Below are 26,251 nucleotides of genomic sequence, written 5' to 3'. Positions count from 1 at the left end.
AAACGCAGCAGTGCAATCAAAGGGGAAAGACACAGCATGGTCCTTGTGAAACAGACACTTCAGGCATGTGACCCCCCTCCCTGCCACCAAAAATCACCTTTTGTTGGCAAAAACTAATATTTATGTTTGTGTTTATTCATTGTTTAATAAGCATTTGTCCACCTGCCGTGGAGTTACTGTCCATTGTAATAAACCTATAAGAACAGAACCCATAGGCTTTATTCTTCTCAAGTAGAGGAATCATGATGGTATCAGTCACATGCTGGTATTTGATGAGTGATTTTTGATGGAGATAGCAGATCTGTTGGTAGTGAAAATGGTGTTAGCCAACAATGTAAATCAGAATGGTGTTGCTGACTATAATGATAGCACTGAGAGTGGGCATGGTGACGAGGGGGCAGGTGATCACAGTGGTGATACAGAAGGCAACAAATATGGAATTCTGTTCACAGTGGGCAGCATGAAAACTATGATGATGGTAGTTACAAAGAGCAAGATGATCTTTGCCATGGTAAGTCACCACTTACACAACTACACTATGGAAAGGGGTGTGTGTGTGTGTGTGTGTGTGTGTGTGTGTGGTGTATATGAGAGAGAGAGAGAGAGAAGAGGGGGTGGAGGGAAAGAAAGAGAGACCACCCACAGTTCACTCATGGTTAAACTAGAGTGCTATCTGCCACAGGACCCTCCCTAAGAGACATCGCAGAGGTCAAAGTCAATAGCCACTCCTTTCCCCTAAAATACCTAATGAATAAAGAATGGAGTATCTGTGAGCACATGCTTCCTTTCTCTTCGGAGCTATTTGCTAGATTTTGTTACACAAGGAGATATGTCACCTAGAAAATCCCTGGGTAGATTTTTTTTTTTTGTGGGGGGTAGAGGTGGGGTTTTGCTATGTTGCCCAGGCTGGTCTCAAACTTCCGACCTCAAGAGATCCTTCCACTTCTCCCCCACAAAGTGCTGGGATTACAGGTGTGAGCCACTGTGCCTGGCCTCTGGGTAGATTTTTTAATTATGTAAAGACTATCCTGGATTAAAAAAAAAAAAAAAAACTACCTCAAACATCATCTAAACTGTGTGGCTGTCAACCCAGATATGCATCATCCTGGGGATTTTTTGCCTAACCCTGATGAGAACTTCATTCTATACCAACCAAGTAGGTCAAATTCCCAGAGATGGGACAATGGCATGAACAGTTCGAAAACACTTAGCAGGTGATCTTAATCAATTCACCTGATTAAGAACCTTCTTATTTACAGAAGAGATAAGTGAAACCCACCACCACACAATATTTAGTGGCAGAATCATAACTAGAATAGGTATCTCCACAGCAAATTGGTGCTGTTTCCCCTGCACACTGCTGACACAGTCAGCGTGGCTTGCAGCCTTCTCTCATTACTCTATTCACTAAAGAAGTGTCTGGCTGTACTAGGACCCCGAGAAGAGAGAGAAAGGAGGTGAAACAGAAAAATGAAGAACACAGACAGGGACAATGTGTTGCTTCTCATGCAACAAACCCAGCCAGTGCTCTGAGGTGGAAGGATCTCCCTCCCCACCCCAACTCTTCCCCGTTCCCCCCCCCCACATCATGGGTCCCTGGGGAAACAAGTGTGATTTCAATTCCACAAAACCCACATCCCACCTGGCCCTATTCCCAAATTATTTGCATCCATCCAGCCCTCAGGAGGCCCGGAACCCAGGAGAAACATGCTCATACTTTCTTGGTAGGAACTTTGATCTTCAAGAATTCTGCCTCTCTGGCCAGCACCTGCCACGGGGCGTGTATCCGGACAAAGATGGATCCCTGGCTTTTATTCTGCAAGGTACAAAGAAAGAACAAATGGAAACACTTGTAAGGACATAGCTTAAATTCCTGGTTCTTCAACTGTTCCACACAAGAAGCCCAACCAATTGTTCTTCAGTTTCTCGTTTTCGTTCTCTTTAAAATTCACCAGGGACCAGTCCCTTCCCACCTGTACCCAGTTTATCAGTCTATTCCAAAAATGCTCTCATTGAAAACAGTAGGATAGTGTTCCCAAAGTGTGGCCCCTGGAAGTTTGGTAGCTTCAAAGCAAAAAAAAAAAAAACAAAATAAACAAAAAACAAAAAAAAAACATGTTAAAACAATTTTGGTCACAGATTTGAAATATAAGCAATCATGATTTTCACAGAAATCTCATTACACTCTTAATAACAAGTGGTTGGTTTTCCACTGCTCACATTCAGTGAATAACCTGCAACTTGTCTCCATTCATACGTTTTTATTGTTTATTGTTCAAGTTTGTATTTTTGTTCTACTATCATGCTGTTATAGCCCCAAACCACAAAAGGGATCTACTAGAGCCTAGCAGTAATACTATAAATCATAATGACAATGGTACAATGCAAAATAATATAAACAGGGCTCCTATATGAATACAGAACATGAATCTATGTCTCAGGATAAGTGACTGTGTTGTGTGTTGATTTCTCCCAAAAAATGAAAAATAAGGACAGAAAATGCAGTGATGAGTATTTGAAAGTCAGGTTTCATTGACCCAGCAATTCATCTGGCCCTTGTCACCATGTCTGTTACAAATAGGTGTCAGATTATGAGAGGAAGGCACCTCATCTTCAAATAAACACTCACTTTTTTTTCAGAACAAGCACACACAGGGGAAAAAATACTTTCTGATATGAACTTAATTAATTTTGTCACTAAAGAACTAAAGAGGACCAAAACCAAGTAGGAAAAAGTGGCAAAAGTCTCATTATTGGTGAGAAGTTTCTAAAACTACCTGCAAAATTAAGCACAAGCATTGTGTTTAAACTCCTTCACTGTGTTCAGAGAGAAAGAACAAGCTGATAGCACAATCCTTCATTCCGCCCTCTGATCTTGGTTTAGTGTTGAAGACTATGTAGAAAATCCTCAACTCACAGGCTCTGACTGTCTGCATTTTCAGTGTGCCTGGCAGAGAGATAGATGGCAAACAGAAGATTACTTCCCCCCACTGAAGAACACTATCTGTGGAGGTGCTCACATATGTTTTTGAAATGATGAACAAAATAAAAAGATATTTTATGGCACTCATTAATGCAAGTGAAAACTATTTCTATTATTCTTCAATGGCAGCTCCAAAATATGTTCAGTAATTCAAACGTCCAGAACCAAACCTCACTTTGAGGAAGAAAGCTCATGACTTACGAGGCAGAAAAATGAAGAATAAACCAAGATTTCACAAGGAGATTGGACGATGGTGTGAAAAGCTTGGGTAGTCTAGAGTTTGAAAATAACAATTACCACAATGCATATTTATTGAGTGTATATTATGCGCCAGAACTGAGTTAGGTGGTCACGTGCATTAGCTCACACAATATTTGCAACTATGCTGTAAGGCCAGTACTACCACAATCTCTATTCCACAGCTGAGGAAACCCAGGCAGGGAAAATGTAAATGATTTGCCCAAAGTTACACAGATAGTGCAATAAAAATAGTTTTCAGACATGACATGGTCACTCAGCATAATTAAGAAACACACCCAAGGACTGTAACACGATACAAAGACATGTGTTTAGGCTAAAATCAAATCCAAGGGTTGATAACGAACCTATGTGGCAGCCCTAAAATGAAACCTTCCCAATCCCCACTGTGACATCGTTCTGACAAAATACTGAAAGTGGCCTTCAGCAAGAAATCTCCCCAATTTTATCTTTGGTTATGCAGGACTGCTAGATAGAATCATCAATCACTTGCTGCTACTTCTAACTGTAATTTAAGCTTTTCCAATTAAGTGAAAATAAAGGGTAAGAAAAGAAACCATCTGTGAAGCTGACTTGCAAGCCCAGCTCTCCATCACGGCCCCAGAAGTTATGTTTTTGGTGAAAGATGGCAAACAGCATCATCCCTCTCGCTAAGAGGAGATCACGACGATTATGAATGTTAACATATTACCCTTTGTCTTTATTTTCAAATTGTGATGAATGCTGTTTTAACTTTCTTTAGGGTCGGTGGCTCAAGTGTGTAATAAATGTCCATTAAGTGGGTGCAGATGTTCTAAGTTTGAGGTAGGGTTGGGAGGGCAAGGGTCAAATTCCAAGACCTTGGTGGCAGACTGCTAGCTGTCCCCTGACAGCTGTTCTCACGTTCTTCATTTTTAACAAAGCACATGGCCGTTCAGCATTAAGACCACATCTCCCTTGCGATGAGGTGTTTCCATAAACAGTATTTCTGGCCAATGTCACGAGGTGGAAGTATCTGGTAACCTTCTTCAAATACAGCAAGTAGGTGCTTTTTGCCCCGTCATTTTCTTCCATCCCCTTAACCTGCTGCCTGGAAGATGGACACAGACATTTTAGACCTTAAGGTTAAAGTCCGGGCCAGAAACAGCAAAGTGTCAACAGAGAAGCTGGCTCTGGCTCTAGAGAGTGTCATAGCAGCCCTGGGCTGCCTTTAGATTTTTACGTGAAAGATAGAATTCTACCTTGTTTATCCACGGTGATTTTAGAGGCTCTATCAATTGCAGCCTAATCTTACACTAACCAATGCAAAATCGTTTCCCAGTATGGGGTTGTTAACTTTCTCCAGCAAAGCATGCATCTCTACTCTCCTCAAAAGGAACTTATTTTAAATAAAAACAAAAGCAGGAATGCAGTTTTGTGGATCTAGTCATGTTCCTTTCATGCTGTGCAATATTGTCACCTTCTCATAAAAAGGAAAACATACCCACCATTGTGAAATATTAGCTGATGTGACTGGCTGTGTCTCCAAAGAAAAAAATTACTCCTTGAAAGCTCCGGAGCACAACCATCGCCGAATGCATCCCCCAGGAATCTAAACCTGAAAGTTAACATGTATTGACTTTTAAAAAAATGTTTCCTTGTCCCCTAGGCCACTCCAACATCCTTTCTGTCCTTCTTGTGGATGTGGGTTCTTTTAGGCATAGAAGGGGAGTGGAAGAGCTTGGAGCTTCCAAGTTAGAATAAGATCTGAATCCTTAGTTACTGTGAACAGTCCTGCAATAAACATGGGAGTGCAGGTATCCCCTTGATACACTGATTTCTTTTCCTCTGGATACATACCCAAGAATGGGGTTGCTGGATCATATGCTAGTTCCATTTTTCGTTTTTGAGGGACCTCCATTCTGCTTTCCATAATGGCCATACCAATTTACGTTCCTACCAGCAGTATGTGAGAGTTCCCTCTTCACTGCATCTTTGCCAGCCTTATTTTTTTGGTCTTTTTTATAGCAGCCATTCTAACTGGGGTGAGATGATATCTCATTGTGATTTTGATTTGCATTCCTCGATGATCAGTGATATTAAGCATTTTTGCATATACCTGTTGTCCATTTCTATGTCTTCTTTTGTGAAGTGTTTATTTAGATCCTTTGCCCAGTTTTTAATTAGATTATTTGTTGAATCAACCTAAATGTCCATCAAGAGAGGAATGGATAAAAGAAATGTGATATATATATATACACATATATACATATGCACTGGAATAGTACTCAGCCATAAAAAGAATGATATCCTGCTATTCACAGCAATACGGATGAGCCCGGAGGACATCGTGTTAAGTGAAATAGGCCAGACACAGAAAGACAAATACCACATGTTCTCACTCATATGTGGAAACTAAAGAATATTTGAGCTTATGGAAGTAGAGCATAGAATTATGGCTATCAGAAGCTGGGGAAAATGTGGGGAGGGGAGGATGGGGAGAGGTTGGTTAATGGATCCAAAGTTAAGCTAGATAGGAGGAATACCTTCTAGTGTTCTGCAGCACTGCAGGGTGAATAGGATTAATATAATTTATTGTACGTTTCCAAAAAGTTAGAAGAGAGGATTGTGAATGTTTACAACACAAAGAAATTATATTTTAGGGGTGACAGATATGCCAACTACCCTGATTTAATCATTACACATTGCATATGTGTATCAAAATATCACTCTGTATCCCATAAGTATGTACAGTTATATCAACTAAAAGGAAAAGGAAAAAATATATTTGTGACAGCATTATTTCTAACAGCAAAATACTGAAAACAACCAAAATTAATTATGGAACAAGATCAGAAAGGGAAAAAAACTATCTAGGTGTATAGCTTCCCTCATAGTTTAGAGATTCAAATAGAATCAGTATTTCCCACTAATTCTGGAATCTTCAACACCTGAAAATAAACGGATATCTATGCCTCAATTATTTAAAAAAAAAAAAGATTTGCCTCCGGAATTTTGCAGCTGTGGGAGCTTAGGCAAGTCACTTAACCAAATGAGTCTCACCTTCTTTATCTGAATAAGGAGGATGAAAAATGTTGCATGGCTGTTGTGAGAATTGCAGATGAAGTAGGTGAAGTCCCTGCTAGTGTGCCTAAAATGTGGAGTGTTCAATAAACGTCAGGCATTACTATAGCGATGAGCTCTACCCAGGTAAAATGACTGCTTCTTGACTACAGGACAGTATCTGAAACTTCTTCTGTATTCTTCAAGCACCTAGCACGAGGCTGCACACGCAGCAGGTCCTCACTGGGGAAAACCAGTTCCCGTTAGATTAAAATTGTGAATGAGTAATCCTGGTTCCTTTATTGCGTTGCACTTTTAAAATTATCTACAAGATTTTCAAAATGTCCCACATGTCCTAAAGGAAATCACAGGTTCAAAATATAGTGCATCTCCAGAATTTGGGGACAAGGTCAGAAAATATAACTTGCGGAAATCGACAGGAAATTTAACACAACATTAAAAGATTAGCCATCAGAGGATATAACCCATCCCTAAAGAAGATGTTATAAATAAGTAATCAATATGACTGGAGGGGCTCCCAAATCTCAACAGGCAACTAAAACTTCAGTTCATGTAAAATGAGCTGTAACATGTAATTTGGTCCTTGTCATCACAGAAGGGAGAACCAGGGCACAGATACTTCTGTAGGAAGGCCCAGGCCTGTCAGTCTAAGGTAGATAATTTTTCCAGGGGCAAGCAATGTGAAATATATAACAGAGCAGGAAATGTCTCTAGCTTAGTTGAAATGTCTCAAAAAACTATGCAATCCTTTCACTGTGACTCCATTTTCATAAAGCCCTACAAATCCTGCTTCTCTAGTTCTTGGTATCAGAGAGAGTTACCCAAGAAGACAGTGTGAGTACTGTGGCCAAAGGAAATGAATACTCCTCAATCAGAGCCTGACTTCTGAGTTCGCCGGTTTCTCTCTTTTTTTTTTGTTTTTCCCAAGATGGGGTCTTGCTTTGTCTCCAGGCTGGAGTGCAGTGGCACGATCTTGGCTCATTGCAACCACCTCCCAGGTTCAAGCAATCCTCCCACCTCAGCCTCCCGAGAAGCTCGGACTACAGGTGTGTGCGACCATACCAGCTAATGTTTAAATACTTTTTTAAAGATGGAGTTTTGCCATTTTCCTCAGCCTGGTCTCAAACTCTTGGACTCAAGCCATCCACCTGCCTTGGCCTCCCAAAGTGCTAGAATTACAGGCATGAGTCACCACATCTGACCTGTCCATTTCTTTTAACTCATGATGTCCACTGGTTTCCCAGACCTGTCCTCCACAAGTAAACTGGTAGAGAACTGAGTTCACAAAGAGGCTAAGTCAGGTCTCATCTTGAACCTGTGCCCTGCCCAGTCTGCTGACGTCTCACTCCCTCCCTACCCCGCTTCCTCTCTAAAGTTAACTCGACAGCAAGCCTGATGATTTGCACATGGCCTAAGGTACCAGCCCCTCTCACCCTCCTCCCCAGTCTCCAGCACCCAGCCCTTCTCACTGTCATCTGGCTGTTCCACCAGCTTCCCACCCTGCAGCCTCCTCACATTCTATCCCTCCATTGCAAAGCTCTCATTATCCCCCATCCCACCCAACTCCTATTTGGGTCTCAGCTTAAACATTCCTTCCTCAGGGAGCCTCTTCTTGAGCCCTGGATTATGCCTGGTCCCTTCCTCTTGCTTGTACAATTCCTTGTCTTTCTCTTTCATAACACGGACCCACTATCACTATCATTGTGTCACTAGGCATCTCATATCCTTCTTCTCTGCTAGACTCCATGAGGACAAAGAATGAGTCTGTCTTGTTGTTTGCTTTGTCCTCGGCAGCCACCACAGTACCTGACATATAGTAAGTGCTCAGTAAATATTTCTGGCAACTCCAGTACACATATACGGTATTCCTAGTGGATTCCATTTGGATCCTGTGACCGATCTCTAAAAATTATCTACCATGGCCCACAAAGTAATTGGTGACCTTTGGCCAACAGAATTTAAATCTAATTCAGTTTTGAGAAAATAATTCAATTACCCCTAAGTGTCATTTTTGAATGTTTCTCTCACATTGACAGCTAAAGTTACTAAAGTTTCCACCTGACCAGGAACCATCTAAAGATCGTGGAGGGCCTCTCCATCCTCTTGGTGGCCCCCGATGCTCACTGCATTTGCAGACCGCCATTCCCTTTCCTAGAGGCCAAAGGAATTGACACAGCCTCACTCGTGCTCACAAAACACAACCTGAACTGGATATACCAAAACTCTTCTGCCTCATAGGCTTCTGGGGGTGTTACAGCATTAAGGAGAAGAATCAGGAATACTCTGGAAAATAGACAAGGCTTCAAATGTCAGTCTTTGATGTCTTCACTCAGCAAGCATTAGACTTCCATGGTGCTAGTCAACACCCCATGCTGACAGTTCAAGGCAGGGCCAGCTTAGGGACACAGAGGAATTTCAGAATGGTGAACTGATTTGGCCACAGGACTCTAGAGTTGGAAGCACCTCCAAGCACACCTAACGTATCTTTCTCCAGTAACAAAGGAAGACCTGCAGCCCAAGAGTCTGTGCTGCATAAGCATAGACACACAGCTAATTACAAGCAGACCCAGGTCTCCTGGCACCAGCATTCATCCCACCCTGCCATCCTGAGGGCTGCCAACCATCCGTGGCAATCCTGCAGCCCCTCCCTTCACAAGAAATCAGGGAGGCAGGGGAAGGAGGAATGGGCTAGGGAGTGAGGGAAGAAGGGGCTCGTACCCCCAGCCACCTCTCTCCTGCACTCCAGGCCCCTAGCAGGGACTGCAGGCCGCGCTCCCGGTGAAGTTATCCTCACTGTTTTTGTCTTGTTGTTATCCAAAGCTTGCATGTGGATAAACAAGACAACATCCTCTCTCTAGAGAGACAAGAGTGAGCGGGAGGCAGCCACAGCCAAACACTGGAAACTGATACTCCTCAGGCCTCCTTCCCCACAGCCCTGCCAAGCCACCTTCATGCTGACCCAAGGGGCCTGAGTGTACTCTGGTCCCGGGCCCTGCTGTGAGGCAAGAACATCAGCTGCAGCACATCGGCGCCCGGGAATGGCGCTGTAAGGAAGGGTGGGGGAATGGGCCTGTCGACGATGGAGGGGCAGAGAGGACACAGACTCCCTTGGACTCCCCTAAGACATCACCAGTGCCCCCACCGCACCTGCTGGGAGCCCCACACTCTCAGATAATCACAATTGAAGCTCACGCAGCTGGAGGACAGGGGTGCTGAGACCGTGGCCAGGGCAGCCATCGTCACAGGTGAAGGAGGAGGGTGAGGTGTAGCCTTGAGACAGAGGGCTTTTGAAATACGAGCAGGAATTCATCTGAGACAGGCCTCCCATCTGCTCCATTTCAGGAACACCACAGTCTACCTGTGTCATCGTGAAGATCAAAGCCTTAACTTCCTTTTGGCTCTCAAGAACGTCCAGCCTCTGATCGGGGGCAGGCTCTGCCTGGTCCTCCTGAGACACAGGGATTTGGGATTAAGCACAGGAAAGATTGGGATTAAGCACACCTTTCCTTCCTGCTTAGGGAAGGAAAGGTAGAAATTTGCTCTCCTGGGAGCTCCTGGATGAGCGTACTGGAATCTCCTCTCCAACCCTGTCCTGCATAGGCCAAGGTGAAGGTGGCCAATAATCAGCAAAGGCAGAAGACAGAGCCAAATGCCCACCAAGCCCCATCCCAGAGACCCACCAAGACCAGCAGCAGGACCCTTCCTTCTTATGGAAAAGACTTCACCTGGTTCCCAACCAACGACCAGGGACAACCCAGGGTCCTATGGACATGAAAACTCAGCCGCTTTTGTCGCATTTCTGGGTGCCAACCTGGGCAGACACCCAGAAGGGGTGATCTCTGGACCTATCACCACAGTCTCCACTCTGTGTATCACACATCATTGCACTCCAGCCAGAGGCAGCCCAGGAACAACTCCTCAAAGCCCAGGTGAAGAGGAAGCCCAGGTGAAGAGGAAGCCCAGGTGAAGAGGAAGCCCAGGTGAAGAGGAAGCCCAGGTGAAGAGGAAGCAGTGAGGGGAGCCCAGGGAGACTGAGGAGTCAAACCCTTTGATAGGGTCTGACTCTGTCCCCGCCCAAATCTCATCTTGAATTGTAGCTCCCATAATTCCCACGTGTTGCGGGAGGGACCTGGTGGGAGGTAACTGAATCATGGGGGCGGTTTACCCCATACTGTTCTCGTGGTAGTGAATAAGCTCACAAGATCTGATGGTTTTATAAGGGAAAACTCCTTTCTTTTTTTTTTGAGACAAAATTTCGCTCTTGTTACCCAGGCTGGAGTGCAATGGCGCAATCTTGGCTCACTGCAACCTCCACCTCCCAGGTTCAAGTGATCCTCCTGCTTCAGCCTCCTGAGTAGCTGGGATTACAGGCAGCCACCACCACACCCAGCTAATTTTTTGTATTTTTTTTTTTTAGTAGAGACGGTGAGGGGAAACCCCTTTCATTTGGTTCTCAATTCTCTCTTGTCTGCTGCCATGTAAACATGTGCCTTTCACCTTCCACCATGATTGTGAGGCCCTCGCAGCCACGTGGAACTGTGAGTCCGTTAAACCTTTTTCTTTATAAATTACCCAATCTCTGGTATGTCTTTTTTAGCAGCATGAGAACAGACTAATACACCTTCCAACATATCAAGGGTGAGAGAAGCTCCTCCCCACTCAACCCCTGAGCTGCAGAGGACCCCAAAGGCAGCATGGCACCTTGAAAGACCTAACCTATGGGGAGTCAGCAACAGAGTGTGACTAAGGCTTCTCTGGACGTTATTCTACTTCAGAAATCCCACAGGTGAAAGAAATAGGGAATAATCCCCACCATGTAAGATAGGCCCCGGGAAGGCCATGGGTTCTGGAGCCTGAGGACCAGGCCTTGGGCCCCAGCTCTGTCACTTACCAGCTGCACCATTTCCAACAAGCCACCAAAGCTCTCTCGGATTGACAGGCAATGTTAAATAATTGTAATAAGTAATAATAATACCACTTGGAGGAGAGGAGGATAGACTTTACAAAAGGACCTGTGGAAATGTTTGGCGGTGGTAGATATGTTCATTATCTTGATTACAAGGCAGCGATCATTTCACAGTGATGGTTTTGAACATATGTCAAAACCCAACAGATTGGATACTTTAAATATGTGCAGTTTATTGTACATCAGTTATACCTCAAAAAGGCTAGAGGGAAAAGATATGCAAAAATGTAAAACAACGCAACACTTCTTATAACTTTGTTTTAGAAAATCATTATTTTTAATTATAATGTTTTATGTTAAACATTATTTACTTAATATGTTATATATTTGTTAGCTTTTAATTAATTCTAGGCCGGGCGCGGTGGCTCACGCTTGTAATCCCAGCACTTTGGGAGGCCGAGGCGGGCGGATCACGAGGTCAGGAGATCGAGACCATGGTGAAACCCCGTCTCTACTAAAAATACAAAAAATTAGCCGGGCGTGGTGGCGGGCGCCTGTAGTCCCAGCTACTCGGAGAGGCTGAGGCAGGAGAATGGCGTGAACCCGGGAGGCAGAGGTTGCAGTGAGCCGAGATCGTGCCACTGCACTCCAGCCTAGGGGACAGAGCGAGACTCTGTCTCAAAAAAAAAAAAAAGAAAAAAAAAAAAAAGAAATATTCAAAAGTGAATAATGATTTCATGGTATCTCAGAATCAAATAAGGTTGTACATATGAAGGTATTTTGTAAACTATGAAGTGTCTACAAAAGGATTTTTTAAAGAGCAAGTGCAGGGATAGGCACTGTGAAATCTCTGCCTTGGTACTCAAAGCACAGGGCATACCCATGCCCCTGGGGCCAAAAAACACATGTCCTTGACCCCTATGGGAATCCCACCATGCTTCTTGGATCCCACATAAAAAAAATCATAGCTGAGCCCACCGAGGCAATAACCCTGGCATGTAACTGAACAACACCAAGTGAGGTTGAAGATAAAAGTGAACATTTCTCTTGGAAGTTTGCGATGCTCAAAGATAACAGGCTGAAAGTAGCCGGATGCAACATTTCTACCAAAAATGAGAGAAGGACAATCCATAAGCCCCAAAGATGTTGGCAGAAAGAACAGGGCCTCTCCCAAAACTCAGGGAGGCCAGTAGGCTGGTACCTGGGCTTCCAGCACACTGAACCAGCCCAAACGGGGGATCCTGGATGAACTGTGAGGAAAGACCCAAGGAAAATGCTGCTCTTTCCTATTCATCACAGTGAAATTGTTCTGGACAGTTGCCATCCTGCAAGTGGAATCAGATGCTGTGGATCCTAACTCTCAGCAACAAGTGTGCCTCTCCCTCGCCCCCACCAGGACACGGAGAGCACCTCAGTGCCTGAGGAATGCAAGAGAGCAATGGGCAAAGGGGTGCCCTAGCTGGTCATTAGTAGATACTCAGACCACAGATGATCAGTAGGTCCTGGCTGGCCTGGAACATCCCTGTTTATTCTTCTTGCCTCATCATCCCATCAAGTTTAGGATTTTAGCATTCTCAAAAATGTCCCAGGCTAGACAAGTAAATCACAGGATCACCCTGTGAGCACCACTACATTTAATAGCCATCAAACCTTTGAGCAAGAATGCCCAGAATCCCCTTCCTGTCTTTCATTTATTTGGCCCATGTGAAAAATATCCCACTCAGAGAGAAGCATTCCCAGGCATTTAAAAGCTTGTCATATTACCTCTAAAAGTATCCCTATCTCTTCATTATCTGTAATGTCTCTCCTGACTTAAAATTTGCATGATTCCTTGATTTTGCTACTTTTCTTCCAACCTCAAGACACCTCTCTAAACCCTTTATCAGTAATTAACTCCCCTCCCCCACAAGGATATGCCCCTGCCTTCTCTTAGCAGTGACTCATCTCTCCCTTAAAGAATCTCTACACTATTTTCCTATGATTCAATCATCCCAACACAGTTCAATTCAACAAGTATTTATTGGGCAACGACTGTGTGCTTAGCAGTGTGCTAAGAGTTAGGGCATATGAAAGAAATATAAGCCATCATGCCATCACACTATCATGCCATCATAACCACATGCATTCACACCATCATGCCATCACACCACCATGTCACCACACCATCATGTCATCACACCACCATGCTATCACACCACCATGCCATCACACGATCATGCCACCACAACATCATGCCATCACACCATCATGGCACCACACCATCATGTCATCACACCACCATGCTATCACACCATCATGCCATCACACGATCATGCCACCACAACATCATGCCATCACACCATCATGCCATCATGCCATCACGCATTCACACCATCATGCCATCACACCATCATGCATTCACACCATCATGAATTCACACCACCATGCATTCACATTATCATGTCACCACACCATCACGTCACACCATCATGCCATCACACCATCATGCATTCACACCATCATGAATTCATACCATCAAGAATTCACATCATGCCACCACACTATCATGTCATCACACCATCATGCATTCACACCACCATACATTTACACCAGCATGCCATCACACCATCATACATTCACACCATCATGCATTCACACCATCAAGAATTCACACAATCATGCATTCACACCATCAAGAATTCACACCATCAAGAATTCACACCATCATGCATTCACACCATCATGCCACCATACCATCATGCCATCACACCATCATGCCATCACACCATCATGCATTCACGCTATCATGCATTCACACTATCATGCCACCACAGCATCATGCCACCACATCATCAGGCCATCACACCATTATGCATTCACGCCATCATGCAATCACACCATCATGCATTCACGCCATCATGCATTCACACCATCATGCAATCACACCATCATGCATTCACACCATCACGCATTCACACCATCATGCAATCACACCATCATGCATTCACACCATCATGCCATCACACCATTTTCATTCTCTTTGGAAACCAGATAAATGATATCTAATACCTGGGACAGATCACGACCAGGGCAATTAACGTCCAAAGGGACAGGATGACAATGAATGACCATTTGTTTGTCATCTCCCCTTTCACTCACCAATAGTTGCCAAGTTTTGCTCTGAGAGAAACATCCCTACTGGAGCTCAGCCACATGTTTTTAGCAGAATTGATCCCATCCCAAATCCAAGGCTATGCCCAATTAGTTTGAGCCAGTCAGCATATCCAACCCTCTGCCACAACGACTGCTTCTGGAATATGCTTGTAATGTGGTCAAAACCAATAAGATGTGAAGAAATAATGGCCGGAGTTTCTAGGGAAAGCAGCTTTCTCCTTCTGTCAGACTCTGGGGGATAACAGGGGCCATCAATTCACTCCATAAAGGGAAGTCCTGGGTCAGCAATGGGGATCAGTGAGAAAATAAAAGATGAAGCGGACCCTGCAGATGGTTGAGCAGAAAGATAGAGAAATTAGTTGTCTTTAGGGACATCATGGGAGCTGAGGGATCAAGCTTCACCAGATATGCTTATGGGCTTCCTGATCACATGAGCTTATAAATTCCCTTTGTTGTTTGAGCTGGTTTGAGTTGGATGTTCTGCCAATATGAACACACATTCTCACTGATATAAGAAACTACTGGAAAGAGCTGACTCTGGGCTAGAGCCAGGAGGGCATGTTGTGGAGGAGAGGGACCTTGAGTTGTACTTTGACCACTACATGATGAGATTTGCACATGCCATTGTGAGAGGCGTGGAAGAGAAGAAGTGGATGAACACAGGTGCAGAGAGGAATGTGCAGCATGTGGAGATCAGCCGGCCTGAAACCGAGTGGAGCCTGGGGATCCAGGGGGCTGAGACGCCTGTGCTGGCTGTACTGCCCACTATGCTGCTGCTGCCAGTGCATTTCGCAACAGTGACCTTGATGGATCAACCCCATACTTTCACCCAGGTTCATTATATTTTCAACAAGATAAAAAATGATGAGACAGTCCGCCTAATCAAGGAACCCTTAAGAAAATGCCTTCCTCCTTTCCCAGTGGAGCTCAAATTAGAAACTTCTTCCCATTCTCCAGTGAGACCAACAAATACAAGTGATAGCAGGGAGTGTCCATCTGCTCTGGGGTTGGTCTAGGCTGTGATCAAACAGAATGATGGAACAAGCCTTCCATGTGGCACAGATCCAGGCTGTGACCTTAGGAGGAGGCAGTTTTCTGAAGACAGGCTCTGGCCTTCCTTCTAGGAGCCATTACTCCTTCATAGCAGAGATCTTACATAAAGAGGCAGTGTAGACTTTGAACATGTACAAAGAAGCTATAAAACCTTCTACAACATTGGTCACAAGCTTTCTTCAGCTAAAGAACTCTTTCTCCAAATAAGGGGCTACCTGGTTGTGTTCCAGAGAACTACAGCCCCACCTGCTCAGCCCCAACTTGGGTTCTGAGTGGTTTCTGTGGCACTTGTATGCAAACCCCAAGAACTGTAGTCCTTAGAAATGGATGAGGTTTTTGACTGTCACAATGATAGGGAAAAACCACTCATATTTAATGGATGAAGTGAGAGACATCAAACACACTTCGATGTACTAGAAAGTCCTAGGAAAAATTAACCTTCCTGGAATATACAGTGCTCCACTGAGACTTCCCTAGGGCTCAGGGAAGTGAAGTTGAAAATTACTGTGCTGCCCTGCACATCTGTCCGACCTGACATAGAAGGCAGGATTAGCAATTATCACACAAGTCTCATGGCCCTGACTCCACCAGACTCAGCCTTGAGAGATATTAAGGTAGAGCTTAAAGAACTTGGATTATGAATAAAGGCTATCGAATGAGCTAAAATCTAGATCTTGGATCTGATATTGATAATCAGGGACACAGAGAAAGACCTATCACTCCAATGAAAAAAAAAAAAAACCAGTGGATTTGATTACTTTGTGAGCTTCCAAAAATATCCAGATCAACCCAGCTGCCAAGAGCACTATGAAAATAATCCATTAAAAGTAAAAGGATGGTTACCAGAGCCTAGGAAGGATAGCAGGGGAGTGGGCAGCAAGTGGGAATGGTTAATGAGTATAAAATAAAAATGGAAAAAATAAGACGTAGTATTCAATAGCACAATGGATAACTATAGTCAATAATAATTGTACATTTTAAAATAACTAAGAGTACAATTGGATTGTTTGTTACACAAAGGATAAATGTTTGAAGGGATAGATACTCCATTGTCCATAATGTGATTATGATGAATTACATGCCTGTATCAGGGTATCTAGTGTACACCATTAATATATACATGTACTAGGTACCCACAAAAGTTAAAAATGTTTTTAAAATAAAAAATAATAATAATCCATTAGCTTAGAGTGTTCTGGAGGCCAGGGGATGAAGGTCATGTGGTCTCTAGAAGCAAGGCACATTAAAGGAGGAGCTCAGAGAGACCCCGCTGAAAATCCCAGCTCTGCCACTTACTCCCTGTGTGACATCAATATGTAACATGATCTGAGTCTCAGTCTCCTTTCTGATCAAGCAGAAAAATAAGAATCTGGAAGCAACAGTGACCTCACAGAGTGCTTGTGAATATCAGCAATAATGTAAGAAAGACACCTAGCACAATGTCTGGCACATAGTAGGTGCTCAATGCTAATAATAATTAGATTCTGCAGATGGTGTCTTCTGGCCAGAAGAATTTGAATTAAGGGGGTTTGTGCAATCGAGTTTCCAGCATCCTCCCTTGTTTCCTAGAAAAAGCTGGCTCCTGGGGCATTTTCTCCCCCTCTATGACGCGAAAGCCCAGTCTGGATCGTGTCCTCTCTATGAAGCCCAAACATGCTTTTCCACAGCCATGACCCTGCGTGCACACCACATGGAACCAGTCCTGCCTGAGACCGCAGGTCTGGAAGAGAAGGGGTCATCAGCCCTGCTAATTAAATCTGCAGATGATAACAAACTGGGAGGCTCTGCAAACAGCACCAGAGAGGACGGGGATATAAATGAGAAGGGACCTGGGGAGTTTACAAAATATGGGACAGGAAATCACAAAATGAGATTCAATGCAGAAGAATGCAAGGAACTCCAACTGGGGGGAATAATCAGAAACATAGACCCTGGAGGGGAAGGGGAAGCTGGAAAAAGGCAGAGATGATGAGGGCTTGGAGCGGATGGAAGACAGGTGGCAAATGAGAGAATGGGCGCAGGAGGCGAACAGGAAGTAGGGGTCGAGAAGCCTGGCGGGAAGTGCAAATGGAAACTGTGGGTCCCATCCAGCAGGGCCATTCACACTCTCCAAGGCTCACTTCCAAAGTCCATCCTCCCCTCCAGCACCAGTCCGAGTTGCACCTCCTCCAAGAAGCCTTTCTGGACTTCCACAGCGAGCCCTACCAGCCTCCCTGCTCATTACTCTTCTGTGCTCGGCAGGGTCATGTTTGACCATGCGCATCATTCCACATCTGACTCTCTTAACTCCAACCAAACTCTCAGCTCCAGGGGGACAAGGATCCAGCCCTGTGGCTCACTGTGCTCCTTCCTGCATCCAACTCAGAGCAAAGCCCAGGGTAAATCTTCAATAAAAATGAGGGTGGGCATCATCTCCAATAACATAACAAAGAGAAGAATTTCCCTCTCCAACCCCTGCTGGGTCAAAATTCTGTCTGAGATCTCTCTGTCCTTATCTCTAGGTCTCGGCCCTATCCCGATGCCTCATGCATGGCACCCCTGAGTCAATTGCTTGTTTAACCCTTACTCAGGCCAGGACACAAACCAGAGATTGCTCGGGGACCGGGGGAAAGAAGACAAATCACAAGTAGAGGGGAAATGATGAGGCGGATGTGTCCCTCATGTGACGGGGACTGTCCTCACATAGCCATGGTGCTGAGAGTGTTTTCTGCAAGATGACAGTGGCTTCCCTGAGACATCTGCCCCCTTTCAGCTGATAACTTCATAATCAATAATCATGATAAAAATAATTGGGAGAATAAGGTATAACTCGTTCTCAGGAAACTTGAGTAAGGCTTCCCTGGCCCTAGGAAGAAATGTAACTACTGCCTTGAACCACTGTGAAATCCAGCTCCTCCGAAGAAAGGCAGGAGCCCTCCCCCACACCATCAGCCCAAGAATACTGTCACTCTCACTAAACGTGTGTGTCTTAGGAGATGAAGAAAGTAAGTACCAAAGACTTGTTTTGACACTCAGCCCACCATTGCACCAGGGACAACAGACAGGAAAGTAAAAAGGCAAATGTGCAGAGCAATCCATCTGCAGAGAAGCCTGGGGAGGAAGGTGTCTTTAGGGTACCTGCTGTGCATGGCAGGTTCATTACACCTGAAGCCGACAGGATTCTGACCATTCTGAGAGGGCTCTGGAGAAAGGAAGCCCACAGTGTTTCCTGCTCATCTGGACCCACGCCCTTCCAGAGGTGCTTTCCCCCAGCCTAGGGCAGTGGGGGAGACACAGAGACCAGATCCTGGTGCCAGCTCTGCCACTTCTCATCTTTGGTACCTTAGCAACATCACACCTGAGCCACCCCAGGGCTCTGCCTTCTGCTTCCCTATACAATGACAGCATTGAACTATGAAGGTTCCCGCCCACTGAAAGATCATGTGACTTCACGAAGGGCAGGAATTCTCTCAGCACCTTAGCATGAAGAACTAGCCTTAATCATTCTACTGCAAATATACTTTGATGGGCTGCAAAGCTCCAGCCTCCCGGGAGAACCCAGAAATGAGCTAGAGCACAGAGTCACAGAGATTTCGACCATCTAAATAGAACTGCATCTCTTCTTGTCTTCTTTCCCTAAAGGTCTCTCCCCTCTTCTCATATTCTACAACTTGAAGGGATCAAAGGTCCTACTCAGGGTGAGGTACCTCCCTGCTGACGGAGAAATGCAGCACATCCCAGCTGCTGAATGCCAGTATTTGTTGAAGTTTGGTACTTGCTATCCTAACCAAGGTGGCCACATGCAGTGGCGCAGGTCACGCACTGCACAAAGGTGCTATTTCAAGGGGGCACCACCATGGAGAAGATAGTTTATATTCAATAGCATATTTCCTATGATCATTTTCTGGAAGATGGCAAAGTGTTTTGATCTAACAGAATCAGTATATTAAGTAATTTCAAAAAAATTGATTTTTTTATTAAAAAAGCAACTTGAGGAAGGGAGGCCTTTTTCTAATTGGTATAAAGGCACCACATGGACTCGCCATGGCCCCAGTCATTAGCCTGGATGCAGACTCACAGGAAAACGGCCAGAGAGAGATGGGAGCACTTAATGGTCTCTCTACTGCTCCAAAGCAAAACCTATAGTCAAAAATGGAATCTACAAAAGTCATCCACATAGGTTGTAAATGACACATAGGCCCAAGCAGAATCCCTCCTGGGGAATATTTATATTTTTTGAAGGTCAAACAAAAGAATAATTTCTTAAAAACTGGGTCCTTATTTTGCTCATCACTAAGTCCCAAGCACTTGGACACCAAACACAGTGTCCAAGTGTCCACATGACATTCTATACCTAGAATAGAGTATGCACTCTAAACCAGGGGTTCCCAAACTGGTACCAGTTTGAGGCCTGTTAGGAACCGGGCTGCACAGCAGGAGGTAAATGGCAGGGGAGCAAGCATCACCACCTGAGTGCCACCTCCTGTCAGATAGGCAGCAGTATTATAACTCACAGGAGCACAGACTCTATTGTGAACTGTGCATGCGAGGGATCTAGGCTCATGCTCCTTATGAGAATTTAATGCCTGATGATCTGAGGTAGAAGTTTCATCCCAAAACCATGCCCCCACCCACCAGTCCCTGGAAAAATTGTCTTCCATGAAACCAGTCCCTGGTGCCAAAAAGGTTGGGGACCACTGCTCCAAATGGTTTGATGGGATAAGCAAAACCAATGGATACAAACTCTGTTGTTTTCGCTTATGTCAGAAACCTACTGGTGGGGAGTGCAATCATTCATGTCTCCTAAACTCATAGCCCAGAAAGAGACCATCTGTGGTTGGGCTGGAAAGTCCAGCTTGTCCTACTCAGAATCCTTCACAGGCCTTTCCACAGGACACGCTCAGGAAAGCTGCATGAATGTTTCTGAGACCAGAGAAAACTGGAAATGTACAATCTTCTAACTTCTTTTTACTCATCCTGCAACCAACAGAGTCAGAGAAGCAGTCCAGAAACTAGCTCTAGGATGTCAGCCAGCTCTTAATGGGGACAGGTAAACAAGACAGGAGCAAAATGCATTTTCCATTGTCCTTTTTGCCTTTTTCCCTCTCATGACCCCCGACTTTTTCCCAGAGCTCTCCATAGGATCGCCCCCCTGCTCTGGCCTCACTCTGACCAGTCTATGTCCTGGGCATCCAGAAAGCAAGTACCAAAAACTCATCCTCATCCTGGCTTACCTGTCATTCAACCCACATCCTTTCCAGGTAAAGAAGTCCTTGGGATGGCCTCAAGGAGCTCATAGTCTAAGCCAGGGTCCCTCACTCGGGGAATACCACATGGCTGTTTTTCAATCTATGATGAGCAACCCTTTTAAGGTATGGGAGGCTGATTAATATCTGACCCCACCCAGCTCTACTGTGACAGGGGCTTCAAAGGCTTCACCTCAAACCAGTAACTAACAGCAGATATCAGGCCCACTAGGAGGTCTAGGGGCCTTTCTGAAGAGCCTCAAATCATGCCACCTACATGCTGTTTGCGCAAACCACTCAATTCTACATTTTAGAAGAGTGCACTTAACAGTATCAAAAATTACATCTTAATTTTTTTTAAATATGCTACCTGGACCTCCATTTCAGCCCACTAAGACAGCCAGCCCTACTAGGGGTCTAGAAAATCTTTCTAAATAGTCCTTTTTCTAGGGAAAAGATGTGCCCACGGTTCTGGGAGGAGGCATGGTGTAATGCAAAGGCATGGGCTCTGGAACCCGTCAGCCCTCCAAGTTCCTATCTGTGTCACCTACGTAGTTACTTAACCAGGCTGAGCCCTGGTCCACAGAAAGGAAAAATAACACCTTTCATGGGACCACTGTGAAGATCCACTATGCAGAGATGTGGGAAACACTGCTCCCTGGTGCACATATATGTTAGTTTCCTTCAGCAATAGGGGACCGTTTGCACTGGGGGCTCTCTTTGTTTCAACATTTGGTAACCTGGGCTGGATAGCACTCCATCCTTATTCGCGAGGCTACTGTAAATCACTAATTTCCACATTGTTGTAAATAAAACCAGATAAAGACGGAGTGAGGGCTGAGCAGTTTATAAGCCCTACCAGAATTATAACTTTGTTACTTTTGCCTGAAAGTGCCTGAGGCAGCCCTCTCTCTCTCTCTCTCTCTCTCCCTTTCTTTCTCTGCACCTGGTGTCCCCAGGCCCTTGAACTCTGGCCTCATGTTGCTCTCTGGCTCCGTCACTAGGCCAGCGAAGCCACTGACTCAGGACAACCCATGGGTTGCTGTGCAGATGACAAATGAATCTGGGACTCTGTGGGCAAATAGCATCCAACTCACTTCACACTCTATGCCCCACTACACTCCAGGACCCATCCACATCCCCAACCCATCCCTGCCTCGCTGGAGGAATTTGGGCTGGGGCCCATCCAGCAGGCTACAGGAAGCCAAGGAGAGCCTGCTTAAAGCCTGAAAGAGGCTGGAAGGAGCATGTCCTGGCGATTAAGGATGGGCTGAGCTGGACAGTCCTTTCTGGCTGCTCTTGCAGTCTTTCCGTCAACACGTCAGGACAAATGAGGTGTTTCTGTCAATCACTGAAGATGCATGGCATCCCGACTGAATCCTCCCTGAGCTAATGCGGCTGCTTGGGAGACATTCAGCATTGAAAGAAGCTCTTTGTGCAGAGGCGGTGAAGTGTTTTGCAGGAAAGCCTCAGCAGGTGGCCACAAAGTATGTGACAACTGCACCTGGGAGCTGCAAAGCCCCTCCAGGGCTAGTGGCAGCCTCGCAGCCCTTTAGAGGAGTCTCTCAGCTCTAGGGACACCAGCCAGAGCTGATGTACCCCAACCCAACCAAGAGAGGCCCAGAGAAGCCCAGATCTCCCGTCTGCATGCTTGAGAAGACCAGGATAGAGGCCTCAATGCTCAGTGCTTTTACACACATCTGTGGAGTCCCCAGTATGAACAAGGAGGAACTCAAAGAGCTGGACCAGACACATACAGAAAATTTACAAGAGAGAGGCTGTGACGGATAGAGCTTGAGCTTCCCACCTCTTTCTCCGAAAGAGCTAGGCCACAAGGTAAGAGCCCCAGAGCTCAGTTCACAACCAGGGAAGAGTGCCCTGGCTTAGGTCAGGACAGGACTGAGACCTGATCTGCCCAATTCACTAGCTGAGTGAGCTTGGGGAGGTCACCTCCCTTCTTCTCCCTTCCCTTGCCCCATGCAGGCAAGAGCTTGGATTAGAGGACCCCTGAGGGCCTTCCCAACTCCAGAGCTGCGCGCTTCTTTGATGCTTCATATTCAATCACTTTTGTCACCTCAACAGGGCCTCAAATCCACACAAGCCTCTCTGTTGTCACAGCCTCCTGCTCCTTGCTTGACTCTGTCCCCACTCTCTGCCCTTCTGTGCAGCTGTGGGCGTGCACCTCTGGGCTCTCAGCTCTCTCCAAGGCCCCCGTGCCTCATGCGACTTGCTGTGCCTTCTGGTATCTGCTTCCCAATCAGAAACCTCACACATGTCTGCAAAGCTCCCCCCAGCCAGATCCTCCAGCTCATCTTCCTCTGAATTGTGTTAGTTGTACATACGGAGATCCAGAGAGCCTCCGAGGATTAGAGTCCATGTCTTTTTTTATTTGGAACTCTTACCTGCCGACCCATCATCAAGGACAGGACTTAGCACACTTTTTCTGTAAAGTGCAGGCCACGTGGTTTCTGTCACAGCTACTCAACTCTGATGTTGAGTCACAAAAGAAGTCATAATCAATACATAAGTGAATGAGTATAGGTGAATTCTGGTAAAATTTTATTTATAAAAGTAGGTGGGAAGCTGGATTTGGCTTGCAGGCCACAGTTTGCTAACTCCAGCTCTAGGACAGGCTTTACTGATAGACATATCTGCACCTGGCCCCTCTCTCATCACTGAAATTGTTTACATGTCTGTCTGCTATACTGGACTTCCTGAAGGCCAGCTCTGTGTCTTTTACCTCTTGAACCCATGTCTGATACTATGCCTTATATATAATAAGTGTCCAATAAATGCTTGTCCTCTTAATGCCCTGATCTGCTAGTACCTGTTTCACGTCTCACAACCTAAGGAGATCATCACTAGGACAGACCATGAGATACTAAGAAGCATAGCAAGAAGATCCACCCACACAAGTTTGGACGATACCTGCCAGAGATTGCAGGGGAACGCAAGCTGGCCTGCTGGCCTCAGCACTGCTCTTGAAGGGCACTCCTTTCTGCTACATCAAACAGCACATCAACTGATCAAAAGTTTGGACTAGACACTCCAGCTCCTGGATCCATTCCTCCATCTCCTCCCACACTAACCATCCCCGACTGATGGCCCTCCAAGGACTGGGATCAACCACAGAAGGCAGACATCTGTGGGAACTTCCAGTCTCTTTAATCTGAACCTGTAGCAGATGCCTAATAATGACCACTAACGCATTCATCATGCTGCACAGGTGACGGACACCATCAAACACATCAGGCCGCTTGGCTCTCTCAATATTCTTGTGATTAAGTGCAATGATCTCCAGTATACACAAGTGCAGACTGAGCTCAGAGAGGCTGTGAATTGCTCAAAATCACTGCAGTGAGCAGCACAACGTGGCCACTATAAAAAGATGATAAGTCCTAGGCTACATCTAGAATGACAGAGAGGAACAGCCCCTCTATGAATGGTTCATTTCAAGAGGTCAGGAAAATCAGAGCTCATTCAGAGAGGAGAGATGAGAAAGCTAAAGAACTCAAGCCCATAGCCAATGAAAAACGAATGAAGGAACTTGAGGTATTTTACCAGGTAGAGAGAAAGCCAGGGCAAAGATGTGAGAGAAGAAGGATGGTATCTGGCTTCAAACTGCCTCTGCAGACTTAAGTCGGTGTGGTGCCAAGGGGTAGGGCCAGCCCATCTGAGGAGGAAGGAAGCATCCCCCTCAGTCTGCTATTCTGGCCATGGCCCAAATACTCATTGAAACTATGTCCTAGAATATGATGAGGTTCTAAGGGCATACTTCACCTGCCTTTTTGGAATAAGACAGTATTTCTCCACATCTTCTTATAACACAGTATTTCTCCACATCTGTCTTATTCCAAAAAGGCAGGTAAAGTAATTAAAATAGTGCTCTTAGAACCGCATCATATTCTAGGACATAATTCCAATGGATGTGGAGAAATAGGAATGCTTTTACACTGTTGGTGGGAGTGTAAATTAGTTCAACTACTGTGGAAGACAGTGTGGCAATTCCTCAAGGATCTAGAACCAGAAATACCATTTGACCCAGCAATCCTATTACTCGGTATATACGCAAAAGATTACAAATCATTCTACTATAAAGACACATGTACTTTTATGTTTATTGCAGCACTGTTCACAATAGCAAAGATTTGGATCCAACCCAAATGCCCATCAATGATAGACTGGATAAAGAAAATGTGGCACATATACACCATGGAATACTATGCAGCCATAAAAAAGGATGAGTTAATATCGTTTGCAGGGACATGGATGAAGCTGGAAACATCATTCTTAGCAAACTAACACAGGAACAGAAAACTAAACACTGCATGTTCTCACTCATAAGTGGGAGTTGAACAAGAAGAACACATAGACACAGGGAGGGGAACATCACACTCTGGGGCCTGTCAGGAGTAGGGGGTTAGGGGAGGGAGAGCATTAGGAGAAATACCTAATGTAGATGACGGGTTGACAGGTGCAGCAAACCACCATGGCACATGTATACCTATGTAACAAACCTGCAGATTCTGCACATGTATCCCAGAACTTAAAGTATAATTTTTTAAAAAGACAGTAAATAAACATTCCTTCATCAATTCTCACTTTAAAGTAAAGAGCAAACAGTTATTGAAGTGGGTTAAGTAGCGCCCTTACCCCGAAAAATTTATGTCCACCCAGAGGCTCATAATGTGATCTTATTTATGGAAGAGGTTTTGCAGATAGAATTCATTTAGATGAGGTCATAGTGGATTAAGGTGGCCCTAAACCTAATGACTGAGGTCCTTATAAGTACAGGAAAGGATACACAGAGACACACAGAGAGAAGAAGGCAATGTAAAGATGGAGGCAGAGATTGGAGTGAGGGACTGCCAGCAGCCATGGGTAGTGAGGAGACGGCCATGTGACAATTCTCCCTCAGAGCCTCCAGGAGGAACCCACCCTGCTGGCATTTTCATTTTGGACTTCTGGATTTTGATTGTTTTAAGCCAAGAAATTTGAGGTAGTTGTTCTGGCAGTCTTAAGAGAGTTAGCAACTTAGAAATATGATTGGGTTGAGCATTTCATGAAGAGGCAGTGTGATATGGTGGCTAGAAGAACATAACATGAGGGGCCCAGGCTGGGCTCAAATCCCCAGCCAACCATTACCAATTATGTGATCTTGGGCAAGCTATTTAACTTTCCTCTGCCTCAGTTTCCCCTGCTACAAAATAATAAAAGTATCTAGCTCATAAGATGGTTGTTTAAAGCAGTGGTCCCCAAACTTTTTGGCACCCAGGACTGGTTTCTTGGAAGACCATTTTTCCATGGACCTGGGGTGGGGGCGTCAGGATGAAACTGTTCCACCTCAGATCTTCAGGCATTAAATTCTCATAAGGAACGCATAACCTAGATTCCTAGCATGTACATTTCACAATAAGGTACACCCTCCTGTGAGAATCGAATGCTGCCGCTGATCTGACAGGAGGTGGGGCTCAGGCAGTAATGTGAGTGATGGGTGTAAATACAGATGAAGCTTCACTCGTTCACATGCAGCTCACCTCCAGTACCGGCCCGTGGCCCGGGGGTTGGAGACCCCTGGTTTAAAGCGTTAATACCTATGCAGCACTAAGAGTCATATCTGTTATCAGGGAA

The 26,251-nt window shown here is 45.1% G+C and overlaps 1 protein-coding gene across 1 annotated transcript in view; it reads right to left on the bottom strand.

Moving 5' to 3' along the window:
- Positions 1–26,251, bottom strand: part of ANO2 (anoctamin 2) — a 363,933-nt gene that overhangs the window by 292,329 nt on the left and 45,353 nt on the right. Inside the window, exon 3 of the mRNA XM_055281012.2 lies at positions 1,718–1,816. Coding sequence (XP_055136987.2) covers positions 1,718–1,816 — 99 coding nt within the window. The remainder of the gene's footprint in view (positions 1–1,717; positions 1,817–26,251) is intronic.

The sequence above is a fragment of the Symphalangus syndactylus genome, chromosome 5, assembly GCF_028878055.3.
Source record: "Symphalangus syndactylus isolate Jambi chromosome 5, NHGRI_mSymSyn1-v2.1_pri, whole genome shotgun sequence".
Taxonomy (NCBI): domain Eukaryota; kingdom Metazoa; phylum Chordata; class Mammalia; order Primates; family Hylobatidae; genus Symphalangus; species Symphalangus syndactylus.
Note: the sequence above shows the minus strand (reverse complement) of the source record. Positions and strands in the feature narration are given on the sequence as shown.